The 13,753-nt window shown below is 41.8% G+C and overlaps 1 protein-coding gene across 2 annotated transcripts; it reads left to right on the plus strand.

Annotated features, from left to right (window-relative positions):
* The first annotated feature begins 20 nt into the window (after positions 1-20).
* Positions 21-13,364, plus strand: tpcn2 (two pore segment channel 2). Of its 2 annotated transcripts, none has more exons than XM_035736504.2 (24): positions 21-505; positions 4,491-4,546; positions 4,676-4,752; positions 5,070-5,247; positions 5,395-5,511; positions 5,642-5,748; positions 6,038-6,110; positions 6,381-6,480; positions 6,574-6,639; positions 6,744-6,808; positions 6,916-7,025; positions 7,112-7,193; positions 7,329-7,415; positions 7,581-7,700; positions 7,820-8,008; positions 8,419-8,468; positions 9,840-9,939; positions 10,208-10,279; positions 10,423-10,496; positions 10,645-10,750; positions 11,159-11,241; positions 11,666-11,747; positions 11,853-11,944; positions 12,654-13,364. In XM_035736504.2, exons 1-24 carry the CDS (start codon positions 367-369, stop codon positions 12,727-12,729), a joined length of 2,301 nt encoding a protein of 766 aa, XP_035592397.1. In that variant the 5' UTR covers positions 21-366; the 3' UTR covers positions 12,730-13,364. The 2 variants fall into 2 exon arrangements, with proteins under 2 accessions (XP_035592397.1, XP_035592390.1); XM_035736497.1 differs by lacking the exon at positions 21-505 and adding an exon at positions 4,304-4,379.
* Positions 13,365-13,753: the final 389 nt, after the last annotated feature.

A 13,753-nucleotide genomic window follows, 5' to 3' on the forward strand; every position in this document is an offset into this window, starting at 1 on the left:
AAGAGCTACTTTGGGGACAGGCTACGTTTGAGTTACGCGCGGTATAGTTCAGTGGCGCAGTGAGTCACCCGCTGGTGAAAAGTGATACTTGAGAACACAGGGAGGAGTTCGTTTCCTAAAAACAGATTTCCCGTACAGTCGTAACTAAGTGGAGAAACTGTCTGTAAATATAAAACTATGGATTTAACGAATTTACACGTTTTTGACAGCATAACATGTTTTCTGTCTCTGACAGTTCCAGTATAGTTCTCATTCTCTTCACTAAAACTGGCCATTTACACTTGGCGGAGGTTCAGTTTGTTTTACCTGAGTTACAGGCGCCGCATAAACAAGTTTACACTCGCTTAGTCAGGTCAAATTTACTTGATGGAATCGGAACCACTGCTGACTGGAAGCATTAACTACGGCTCCCACCCTGACAACAATGATCACCTTGAAAAGGGATCCCCAAAGACAAGACGTCTGTCCTACTCGGTTGCTGCAGAGTATTGCTGTGTCGGAGGAGGTAAGCGTTTCATTTGTTCACAATATTTGAAGCATAGCTTCATAACATGTTATAACACGGCCATAACCATTTCATGTCATGACTGACATATTTTCACAACGCAGGCATTACACATATTTAGACATGTTGTGACATATGATAAGGTCCTCTACCCTTTCGCCGAAGTATACGATCAGGCCGCTGATCACCCAGTCTCTTCTTGTCTGGACGGTGTTACACTGACATGAGATGGAATTAAAATGGTTGTATACTACACGGTCAACCAAATGTAATTATTGACTGTAATGTGACTATCGTGAGCGCATACCCGTAGCACTTCCAGGATGCTCTGCATCTCCTTCATTGCAGCACCTCTCATCTTAAACAATGACAACAGTCTTGTAATGATCCAGCTTCTCCATGAAGGTGGACTGAAAGCCGGGTGGTTATAATCCTTCTGAATTCCTTCTCAATCTGTGAGAGAAAGAAACAGAGATATGGGACTGATGCTGTGATGCGTATCTCAGATCAAAACAACAAAGAATAATGATGAATCATTACATTATTGTCTATTGTCATTCAACTGTTATTGGACGCGAGTGGGCTGAAACAGGCCCGGACATTTGTCTTTGAGGTCACTCACAGGAAGTTAAGACTCCCAAGTTGTTTTTTTATGGCTGCCTCCCTCAAAGCCTTAACCTCCACAATGGATACAGATGCATGAGCAAGCTACTTTTTCTGAAAAATACAAGTAAGGAACAGAAATCAGAGTAGACTATGCAACAATGGGGTAATACAGCTAAAGAAAGACACACGAAAAGCTAACGAATTCACACATTGTCAAACACATAAAAATCTTATTTTCTTAACGTTTTCATAACGTATAGCTAACGTTAGCTCTAAACTATTCAAGTAGCTAGCTAACTACAGTACCAAGTTAGCTAGCTAGTGTTTGTTAATCACTACATATGTTGGTGTGGACAACTACTAGGTAAATATCCACCCATGCTTTGTAACGTTATAGGCAACAACAGTACTACAGCTATTATCCCGCCAGGTGAGGTATTGAAAACAGTGGTGTCAATCATTTTTAGCCCTACCTTTTTGAGAAAAAAGGTATTACCTGTTAAACAAGATATTTTTCTGAGCCATTGTATAAAGTAATATCATTTCCCCATTTGTTGAGAATACAATATAGCTCAGTATTTAAATTATTTATTTTACACAGTAATTTTTGTTCATTTTACCAAGGTTGTCAATCATTTTGGACCCCACTGTATGTGTGTATATATATATATATATATATATATATATATATATATATATATATATATATATATGTCATTTCATACTGTCTAGAGACCTATCACATACATCACCATATATCAGTCTTAAGTAAAAAATGCTGTCCTGCTCTTGAAATCATGCAAGTCATCAGCAACAGAGCATTGGGGTAGGCACATGTTTGATATCAATCTATGTGCAATTGCCACAGTAATACAATTGTCAATTTCAGGAAATTGACCATTTTGGTGTGTGCCTACCCCAATGTTGTGTGGTAGGTTTTGTGGGTTTTAACACTCTTAAGTAGGTGTCATAACCAGCCATAAAACATTGTAATATATGTCACAACACACATAAATATGTGTTATGACAGGTCATGACATGGTTATGACCGTGTTGTAAGGTGTTATGACGCTCTGCTACAAGTAAAGTGTTACCAATTGTTTTTAATGTCTCAAAACTCTATTTGAGTGGTCCACAATGTGTTTATAAAAAATATTTAAGATACTTGGTGACAGGAAGTTGAAAGGAAGTTTTCTTTGGCAGCATATTGTGGACTGATTTTGAGAAAAGTTGCCCTTGTCAGAGACAGCCATGATGAGTGATGACACATAATGTGGTTGTAGTCAGCAGTGGTAGTGTGGAGGGAAACAAAGTCTAATATGAGTCATCCAGTCTGGGTTAAGAACAATTGCTCTATGGGCAGGACATGTTCTTCAAAATATGTAAAGAAAATAATAGTCACCTGAAAAGGGAAATACTATCAAACATGCATGTGACCATGTATTATGACTGGAAAATGTACCTTTAAAGGTTAGACCAGTGGAGTGACATTGCAGAGGCAGTGGGATTCTGGGTAAACAGTTCAGCTGTATGTTGAGAATTTGAATGAAGCCTATCATTCTTGTCATACTAAATGGAGGTAAACAATAAACAGCCCAAATCCTATGAATTGCCCTGAAGCCAGGTTGAAATGCCAAGCTCCACATTGTGTTATGTCCTGTTGAACAAGGATGGCCCTGCCCTAGATTACTCTGCCCTTTTCAAACGTCCCGTTTTACTGATAATGTGCAGCTCTACTTTACACCCCATACAAAGCTTTTTTTGCTTGAGGCAGTCATGTAATGAAATAGAGCACATTGCCAAAAGTATGTGGACACCTGCTTGTCAAACACCTCATTCATTCATAAGCATTAATTTGGAGTTGGTCCCTCATTTGCCTCCACTCTTCTGGGAAGGCTTTCCACTAGATGTTGGAACATTGCTGCAGGGACTTGCTTCCATTCAGCTACAAGAGCATTAGTGAGATCGGGCAAAGATTAGGCCTGTCTCAGAGTCAGCGTTCCAATTAATCCCAAAAGTGTTCAATGGGGTTGAGGTCAGGGCTCTGCAGGCTAGTCAAGTTATTCCACACTGATCTTGTTTGGACCTCACTTTGTCCATGGGGGGAGGTCTGTTAAGGCAAGTCAGTTAAGAACAAATTCTTATGTTCAATGACAGCCTAGGAACAGTGGGTTAACTGCCTGGTCAGAGGCAGAACGACAGATTTGTACCTTGTCAGCTCGGGGGTTTGAACTTGCAACCTTCCGGTTACTAGTCCAACACTCTAACCACTAGGCTACCCTGCCGCCCCATTGTCATGCTGAAACAGGAAAGGGCCTTGCCCAAACTGTTGCCACAAAGTTGGACCCACAGAATTGTCTAGAATGTCATTGTATGCTCTAGCATTAAGATCTCCCTTCACTGGAACTAAGGGGCCTGGCCTGAACCAAGAAAAACAGCCCCAGACCATTCTTCCACTTACACCAAACTTTACAGTTGACACTATGCATTCGGGTAGGTAGCGTTCTCCAGGCATTCGCCACACCCAGATTAATTTGTCGGACTGCCAGATGCTGAAGTGTGATTCATCACTCCAGAGAACACATTTCCACTGCTCCAGAGTCCAATGGCAGCAAGCTTTACACCACTCCAGCCAAAACTTGGCACTGTGCATGGTGAACTTAGGCTTGTGTGTGGCTGCTCAGCCATGGAAACCCATTTCATGAAGCTCCTGACTAACTGAATTAGCTGAATTAGCCAAATTCAGTCATTTGTAGGGGGACAAATGGGGACAAAGACTAATCCAGGAGATAATATGGCTTCTTGACACAGATCAAAATAGCTGTATGAATGTGATATATTATTGTAGACCCAAACTGAAAATAATAATTGAATTGAAGTGATAGTCCAGTAAGTGAAAGAGAGTTCAGTTGACATTTAGATGTGTGATCAGGTCTGTGGAAAAATGCCTGGAATCAGTAGCTAATTTAATCTGACTTGGCGAGGGATGTTTGCAGCACACTATCCATCCAGACTTGGTTATAATTCAATTGGAATATTTGAAAGATTAAGATGAATTCAGACACGCTAGTATTGAACTTTATTGCAAACACATGCACACAGGCCTATCATAGGATTAGGATACGTGCTCAGACTTTGACCTCTGTGGAACAGTCAGTACTGTTTTTGTTGTATAATCAGTGGCCACTGATAAAAGGTGAGCATGAGATGCAAGGTTTTGGTTGTGGTTTATTATTCTGCTTGAGAAAAACTACAGATAGGTCGATAGGTTTGTTTTCAATGTTTTGTTTTCAACCAACACAAAGTATGACTTCATTTGTTTGAGAAAAACTATTGTTTCACATCACTTGCTGAATCATTTCCCTCTCCTCTTACACAGGTGATGTGGATCTCTACCTCCAGCAAGCTGTTGTGTTTATTGAGGACGCCATACAGGTGAAACATATATATCCTTTGTGTGAACTCTCGCTGTAACTGATTGAAATATATTATTTGTATGACTTGATTATGAACTGTCCCTCAACTGCGGTTTCAAAACAATGAAATGTGTTTCTCGTTCTACAGTACCGATCCATCAATCATAGAGTGGATACAAACTCGTTACGTCTGTACAGGTGGTACTACTCCAGGTTATGGCAATGGTAAGCCGCTACTGTCGTGATGAGTAAAAGAAGATTGTTCTGGATTGTTCTGCATGTTTCTATTCTTATATTTGTCCTATCCTCTAAAGCCAATCCTTATATCCTCTCTGCACTGCATCTCACTGCAATGTGCAGTATTCAGTATTGTCGTCAGTCATTGCTGACTTAACTCTGTCCTGTCTTAGCTTCCTCTGTGGTTAAGTGTTGTGAGAAGAGCACTTTATGACGGTGAAGCCAACCATCACCCTTCCCGTTCTCAGTTTGAAACCCTCTCACGGGTTTTGTGTCATTGTTAAACGACTCTCTGTGTTGCTCAGGGGGCTGGGCCTGACTATTGCGGTCGTCTTGATGCTGGCTTTCATCGAGAGGCCCTCGTCTTTCTCCTACACATCAGACCCCCGCTTCAGACCTCCCCCCTGGGAGCCCCCCTGTGGCCTGACAGAGGGCATAGAGATTGTCTGCCTCATCATCTTTGCCATTGACCTCACTACCAAGGTAACCATCAGGCCATGTTTCTGACAATGTCAACGGGGAAGAGAGTAGATGGGCAACAAGAAATCTCAAAGTACATGAACATCCATTTTGTGTCTTTATTTGCAATAAATATATATATATGGCTCAAGCTTAATCTATTGTCCTTAGAGCTATTTGATTGGCTGGGACGAGTTCCGGAAATGCAAGTGGTTGATTGTCTACATCTTGGCCGTCTCAGCATCTGTAATTGATTGGACGTTGACGTTGAGCATGTATTGTGATCAGGTGAGATCATATTCCAAATATTGGTTTATACATCCTCTGTAACATGTCTCTTGACAGTTGATAAAGACATGGTTTACAATACAAAGACTCAAATTGAATATTGCTCTTTCCCTTTGTTGTTCGATGTCAGAACTTACGAGTTAGGAGACTTATTCGGCCCTTCTTCCTCCTTCAAAACTCCTCCCTGATGAAGAAAACATTAAAGTGCATCAAGAGGACTCTCCCAGAGATAGCCAGGTAATTGTGTTAAACACCAACACTTTGTTCAATCTCCTATCTTCACTTCACAGCTTTACAATGATCGTCAACCTCAAAATACTCTCACTTCTGTTATCACATACATAGTTCCCTAAAACTGCTTTGTAGGGTATATGTAGGATTATATACTGATACATGATTCACTCTTGTTTCAGTACATGTGAGACCCGCAGAGGGCACCCTAATCTACTTGTACATGTATATAGGCCTGACTGTCATTGCAGAGGTGTGTGTCTAATGCACCACTCCCCTCTCTCTTATCTCCCAGTGTTATCCTGCTCCTGGCCCTCCACCTCTGCCTCTTCACCATGATTGGCATGCTGCTCTTTGCTAAAGGAGAGGTACGTTCTGTTCCACCCTGCTGGCTGTACTGTTGACATCCAGTTCTCAAGCCTGAACGCGCCCTTTTACCTTACCTCACGACTGTTTTATTCACTCGGTGGTACAGGCTTTAACAGAGATTGTAGATGTGTAGTATTACAACTGCCTGAATAGAGACCTGTACAGAAACTCACCCCCACATGACCAGGATGAAGCACAATGGTTGTCCATTTAACATTGTTGTTATAAGGGAGTTAAGTATCTCCGTTTTACCTCTGTTTTGTCCCTAGAACCCAAAGCACAACGGGGAGTGGGAGACCTACTTCAGAGACTTGCCCACGTCTCTCTCCTCTCTCTTGGTGCTCCTCACTACAGCCAATAACCCTGATGGTAAGTTCACTGTGTAGGTCATAGTGAATTAAACATATATTTCCTGCTGTCTGCTGTCTACTCCACCTAAAGTTGTCTTCGTGTTTTTAACAGTGATGATTCCGGCCTATTCCTTAAACCGAGGATACTCCATCTTCTTCATTCTCTTTAGTGGTTTTGGTAAGAGCTAGCCACCAAATGAACTGTTCAGGGACAAGGGAAATATGAAACAGATTGAGTGGTAACACAGTCTGTTTTTAATTTGTCCTATTTACTGCTTCCAGGAACCTACTTCTTGATGAACTTACTAACTGCCATCATTTACAACCAGTTCAGGGGATACCTGCTGGTGAGTTTAAGACGGGCACTGGACTGATATGATTTAAATATCAGAGCATTTTAAGCTACAGCGTAAACCCCATAGAATATCATGATGAAACTGTTCTCTTGTGGCAGATGTCTGTCCAGGCGTCCATCCTAAGGAGGAGACTGGGCGTCAGAGCTGCCTTTGAGGTCATGTCCTGCCAGGGGCGGGGTCAGGACGCTACACACTCAGAGGAGCATGTGTAAGACTGCTCATTCTCTTACCCTTAAGCCCTACACACACAAAGACACACACACACTGAATGGCCTTACATCTTGTCCCTCCCAGAGAGCGTGTGCGGGTGGATGCCTCTTTGCAGGTCATGGCGAGGGTACAAATGAAGTCCTACTACAGACAAGCCATCATCAAGGTGAGAAAAGACTACAGTGCAAATCTTTAGAACATGTGGATAAACATTTGAATATAACTCCCTTTGAATTTGCCTGTTTCCCTGTCTCTCTCTCTCTCTCGCTCTCTCTCTCTATATGTCTCTCTCTTCCTGTAGAGATTGCAGCAGTTGTCAGATGGCTTCATCCAGTGGGAGGCCTTCCGGGGTCTTTTTGATGAGCTGGACAAGGACCGCATCAAAGAGGTGGGGCCACAGCTCATTAACTACTCTGTGCTTCTTCACCGGATCAATGTTACTGTTTTGGATGAACTTCATTGTTGGTTCTAAACTGGCTTATTTTGCCTGTCTAAATGATAGCTGGATTGCCCCTGTATGATTTGACGAGTCTTCTTTGTCTTTCTCCTGCAGCACCCTCCGAAGCCAGAGTACAACTCTCCACTCCTCCAGAAGCTTCAGTTGGTTTTCAGCCACTACTATGTAATGATAGTGGGCAACGCCGTGGCCCTGGCAAATGTCATGTGCATCTGTGTAAGTCCAGGACCTTCTCACAGACAGTATGTCGTGCCTGTTGTTTGTTTTTTCAGCATATTAGACTCGGGCTCAACTTGTTTGGTCTCTCTGTTTCTCTCTCTCTGTGTGTGTTGCAGACCATACTGGTGCTTGACTCTGAGAAGTCCATTGCAGAGCGGGATGACTACTACATGGAAGTTATTAACTGCTTCTTTATTCTATACTACCTGATGGAGATGAGTCTAAAGATATTAGCCTTTGGGTGGAGAGGCTACCTGTCATACAGAAACAATATCTTTGATGGTCTTCTCACATTTTGCCTTCTGGTAAGATATTCTGAAAATGACAGGAAACATATTAAAGGTGCAATATGTAGAAATCACTCGACCATTTTGATGCTTCTCCTAATTTCACTTTGACAATGTATAGTGTGTGTAGAGAATCATTGTACAATCTAAACTGCTCTGAAATATATTTTCAATAACCAAACATATTGTTTTTTTTACAGCTGTTTGAAGCTAGTGTACAAAACCGAAAGAAAAAAGACGCTAAAATGTAACTTAACGGGGAGCATAGAAAAAGCGCACACAGAATGGGTCTACTGCTTCTCAAATCTATAACTCACATTTCTATGTGAATTTGGTCGGGTCGCCCCAAAAGCTACATACTGCCCCTTTAAGCATATTTCTGTCTTGGTAATATAACTGAAAGTATTTTTTAATATATTTTTTTACAGGTCCTTCAGATCACCATTTTTGCCACCTACAGGCTTCCATTTCCTAAATGGTTGGTGTCTTCACTTCGGTCATATTCCTCACTCAACAAATGCATTCTGTAGAATGAAATTGTCTTAAAGGATGTTGCTCATTTGTATATACAGTTATAATAGTGATGAAAGAGTCATTTGGTTTACACACTCACACACAGTTACATGGGGATGGTTGAAAACAGGAAAGAAGCATGGACATATGGGGATGGTTGAAAACAGGAATAGAAGCATGGACATATAGATATGGTACATGGGGATGGTTGAAAACAGGAATAGAAGCATGGACATATAGATATGGTACATGGGGATGGTTGAAAACAGGAATAGAAGCATGGACATATAGATATGGTACATGGGGATGGTTGAAAACAGGAATAGAAGCATGGACATATAGATATGGTACATGGGGATGGTTGAAAACAGGAATAGAAGCATGGACATCTAGATATGGTACATGGGGATGGTTGAAAACAGGAATAGAAACATGGACATATAGATATGGTACATGGGGATGGTTGAAAACAGGAATAGAAGCATGGACATATAGATATGGTACATGGGGATGGTTGAAAACAGGAATAGAAGCATATAGATATGGTACATGGGGATGGTTGAAAACAGGAATAGAAACATGGACATATAGATATGGTACATGGTGATGGGACATGATAAACATAGCAGAGGAAGAGTGTTACTGAGTAAAACACTACAGAGGAAGAGTGTTACTGAGTAAAACACTACGGATGGATGAACGATAAGTATCTAACTAAGTAGCACTGTGAGATTGAATAAACCTTTGTGTGGTGTGGTTGTCCCAGGAACCCTTTGGTCATATCTCTCACTCAACAAATACATTCTGTAGAAGGAAATTGTCTTGAAGGATGGTTCTCACTTATATATACAGTAACAATAGTGAAGAATTGTTGGCTGCCGAGTGGCGCAGCGGTCTAAGGCACTGCATCGCAGTGCAAGTGGTGTCACTACAGTCCCTGGTTCAATTCCAAGCTGTATCACATCTGGCCGTGATTGGGAGTCCCATAGGGTGGTGCACAATTGTCCCAGCGCTGTCTGGGCTTGGCTGGGGGTAGGCCGCCATTGTAAGAATTTGTTCTTTACTGACTTGCCTAGTTAAATAAAAGGGGGGGAAAAGGAAAATAAAGGGGGGGGGGAAAGGAGTACACACACACACACACACACACACACACACACACGTACATGGGAATGGTGTAAAACAGAAACAAGGACATGAAGAGATGTTACATAGTGATAAACATAGCAGAGGAAGAGAGTTACTGAATAAAATGCTCGGAATGGATGAACGATGATAGATAAGAAACTAAGTAGCACTGTGAGATTGAATACACCTTTGTGTTGTGTGGTTGTCCCAGGAACCCAGCGTCGCGTGGTCTGATGTCTCTGTGGGAGATGGTGCGTCTGGTCAACATGCTCATCGTCGTCCGCTTCCTCCGAATCATCCCTGATATCAAGGTGAGGAAGTGGTGCCGCTGGGTAGTATTAGTGCCATCATTTTCAATATATGTGATAAGACCATTGTATATTTTGTATTTGGCTCCACCTAGTGGTGGAAATGGTTTATTGCTTGACTTGCTCTATTTTGGTGTACTCTATTGTCAATAGAGTTGTAATTGTTGTAAATTCATGCCGGTACAGCCAATGTCTTTATCATCTCTGGTTATGCATGTTGGTATTACAATATATAAAAATAGTCATCCTTGTGTTTTAATGCCTCTTTTAGCTGATGGCCCTTGTAGCGAGTACTTTGGTTGACCTGGTGAAAAACCTCAGAGCTTTTGCAGGAATACTAGTGGTGAGTGACACAATGCTACTTTTTTTTCTCTCTTTCGTTCTCTCATCCAGCTTGTCATTTTAAATGCATCTCCATACACTAGGCGTCTGTTTGCTGGACATCATGGATTCCCTATCACAGCTAACATTCTGTTTGTTCTTTAGGTGGTGTTCTATGTGTTTGCTGTCCTTGGCATCTGGCTGTTCCAGGGAGCCATCACAGCTCCAGGGAAGATGAGGTACAGTTTGACAATGATGTATTTGAACGCTTGTACACTATTCACAAACATCGAAAGTAGCAATGGCCTCATACACAGCTAATATGGCTGTTTTAATGTGTTTACTGTGTGATGTAATTGGAAGTTGTTTTGTACGTATTCATTACAGTGTGATGTCCAATTCCAGTATGGAGAACATCACCATTAACTTCACCATGGAGTGTGGTTCCTACGAGCAGCTGGGCTACTGGCCAAACAACTTTGACGACTTTGCTGTGGGTGCTCTTCTCTTGTCTCCCGCTCTGCCAGCCCGTGAAGTGGAATCATAGACACAGGGGAGGCTTAGCTCAAGGCGAATATTCTGTCTACGGTTGTAAGAGACCGGTTTAATGAGAATAGACTTTGGAGGGAATGAAACAGTAAAATACATGGTTGGCATTCTATCTGTGACTCATGTGTACTGGCTCAGACTGGGAAGGCTAGTGTTGTGGGGGTAACCTTTCAAGGGGATAATGCACTGAAGTAACTTTTAAAAGACACCCGTAAAATACCATGGTGGGTATGTTGATATTTCAGTCCTGATCAATCAAAGGAATCTTTCAATTGTGTCTAAATGTTGAGAGAGAGAGAGAGAGTGGACACTAACCAGTGATTTCTTTCTCCTCTCCCTCGGTTTTGCTCAGTCTTCCCTCGTCCTCCTTTACAACATCATGGTGGTGAATAACTGGCAGGTGTTTATGGATGCCTACACCAGATACACCACAGAGTAAGCCAACAATAATACAAATCCGTGCATGATTCTTATGATCCAACTGTCAGACGCTTCAATTCGTTTCGCTATCCACTAGAGGGCAGCAGTTGACGGTGAAGCACATCAGTCCTTTTCATTTTGGGCCAAACCTTACTTTAGTGAGCTCCCACTTCGTAATATTTATCTATTTTCAGTTGTCCCTAAAGAATTGCAACTGTTTGGTTGGTTAAATAAGCTTTTGTACTCAACTCAGGAACAAGGCTAGTAACAGTGAAAATACATGTAGGAGTGGGGCCATAGTTCACGTTCGTTATTTGCCCTGCTCAAAGAGGATGAAGACAAGTTAATTGTGCATGGGGCTCCGTTTGTAAAACAGTGATTATGGGTAATGGGGATGTGTCCATGTAAACAGTTGATCAGGTTTCTTCTCTCCTCCCAGGTGGTCCAAGGTCTACTTTGTCTCCTGGTGGCTTACCTCCTCTGTCATGTGGGTCAACTTGTTTGTGGCTCTCATCTTGGAGGTGTGTATCAACTTATGCTGGCCTGATTTGTACTTACTGTAGTTTAAGTGCAAGATGTTTTCTGAAAAGATGTAAGCTCAATGAATCCTCCGTTTTATGTGAAAGAACTTCATCTATAAGTGGGACCGAAGTGTCACATGTTCAGTGGCGGACGTTGAGCGAACAGGCTATGAGACCACTGTCCAGCTCATGTTCAGGTAGGTTGCTTTTTAACTCCGCTCTGGCTTTTTGCTTCTGTTTGTTGTCTGGGCGGCTGCATATTCCTACTATTTGGTGTTGGTTTTAGGCCTATTCCAGTCACCAACGGGGATGCCCTGACTGTCAGCGGTTCTGCCAGTTCTCTGTGAATGCAGTCAAATGTTTTCACTACTATATCACTTTTCCCCAAAATCTTTGGAAATGCTTTTATCTGGGCAATTGTGTCTGGGGAGCTTTCTGATAACAAACTCTTAAAGGGCATGTATTTATTTGTGACCTAGCTTGCAGATAATGCATTATATAGGATAAGCGCAGGTACAGCTTAGGTGTTTAGGCGCAGGTACAGCCGACTAGCATTTTTGTTTGGTAAAAAATCGTTACTATTCAAAAGTATCGAGAAAATATCGTCACAAATATTATTGCGATATGTAACTGTATCAATTTGTACCCCATCACTAATATAATTGGCAAAAACATCCGCGCGCCTTTTTAGCCACTTAACTAAACGCATGTCGCTGAAATATTTGCTGACGGTGTGGTTGATATGTTTAGCAGGGGCAAGTCAGAAGAGCAACCTTTAATGCCTGTCCCTAAATGCACGTTGTGGATGACAGCAGCCGCTTGCATGAGCGTGCTCCGCTTCAACTCGTTGTGTGTCTCTTCACACAGTATCGTGTCCTGTCTTTAAAACTGCACTGTTCCTTCCAGAGAACAAATTCAGGAGCCTACAGAGGAGGAGCTGGTCACCCAACTCCACCAGCACCCTCACTTGCATCTCAGCTGATGACCCTTCACCCCTCACACACCATTGGACCCTACGTCCGACCAGGCTTGTGCCAATCCAAAATAAACAGGGCCTTTACTGGCTATCACGTATTTCTGTGTGAATGTCAGGGACTCAAAAGGGACAATATTGTTAGTGCTCTCTCAATTCTGATTCGTCCTATGTTGTCACATTTTGTATGTTTTTGCACTCAAACCACTGAACAAATGCCTCTCTCCCTGCATCCGTTCCTTTAAAAGTGATTTTGAAAGATTACGTTGCTAAGCGTTTTGTTCATGTTAAGTCTGTTATCACTTTCGTTTGATGGCAATCACTATATGCCATCAAACAAAACAAAATACACCTCTGTTCTTAATGAAATGATTTAATAGGGAGTAAAAAGGGGAAAGGACTTGTTTTTATTCATATATTTGTCATTAAAGCTGTTTCTTCTGCTTACCTGCCTTGCAATGTAAATAGGATTTTTAAGCAATTTATAAAAAGAAAGCTGTACAGGGGGGAAACATGGGATGCATTTTATATTTGTGCTTTTAGCTAAATAAATAAATCTCAGTGAAATGTATATAAATGATGAAATATGTGTTTAGCATGGCTGGAAATGATTCTTTCAAATGTGTAAAACAAACTTTAGACAAGGCCTGCCTTTGTTGTTTTTATGCATTAGGTCAAATCTCTCTTGGATAGCTACAGCTACAATTTCATATTTTATTAGTATTTTTTATTTAACCTTTATTTAACTGTCTTGAAGTTACATAATTACCTGACTGTTGCAATCAGTTGGAAGGTGCCGGCGTTGTGTGTTTTCTGAGACCCTCGGGTCTTCCCGACCATAAGCACCAACTGATGTCTCCCTCTTCCACACTCATCAGGCCAGGCTAGTTAGTGCTAAGATTAAATGAAGATTTCCTGCGGATGCATCCTGGTGATGGTCATTTCAGATAAGGGTAATTAGCTCTCCCCGGGGCATGCAAGTCTTGACTGAGGAATCCTGCTCACACTGCGGAATGGCATGGTATAGAATGGA

This window comes from Oncorhynchus keta, chromosome 2 (genome assembly GCF_023373465.1).
Source record: "Oncorhynchus keta strain PuntledgeMale-10-30-2019 chromosome 2, Oket_V2, whole genome shotgun sequence".
Classification (NCBI taxonomy): Eukaryota; Metazoa; Chordata; class Actinopteri; order Salmoniformes; family Salmonidae; genus Oncorhynchus; species Oncorhynchus keta.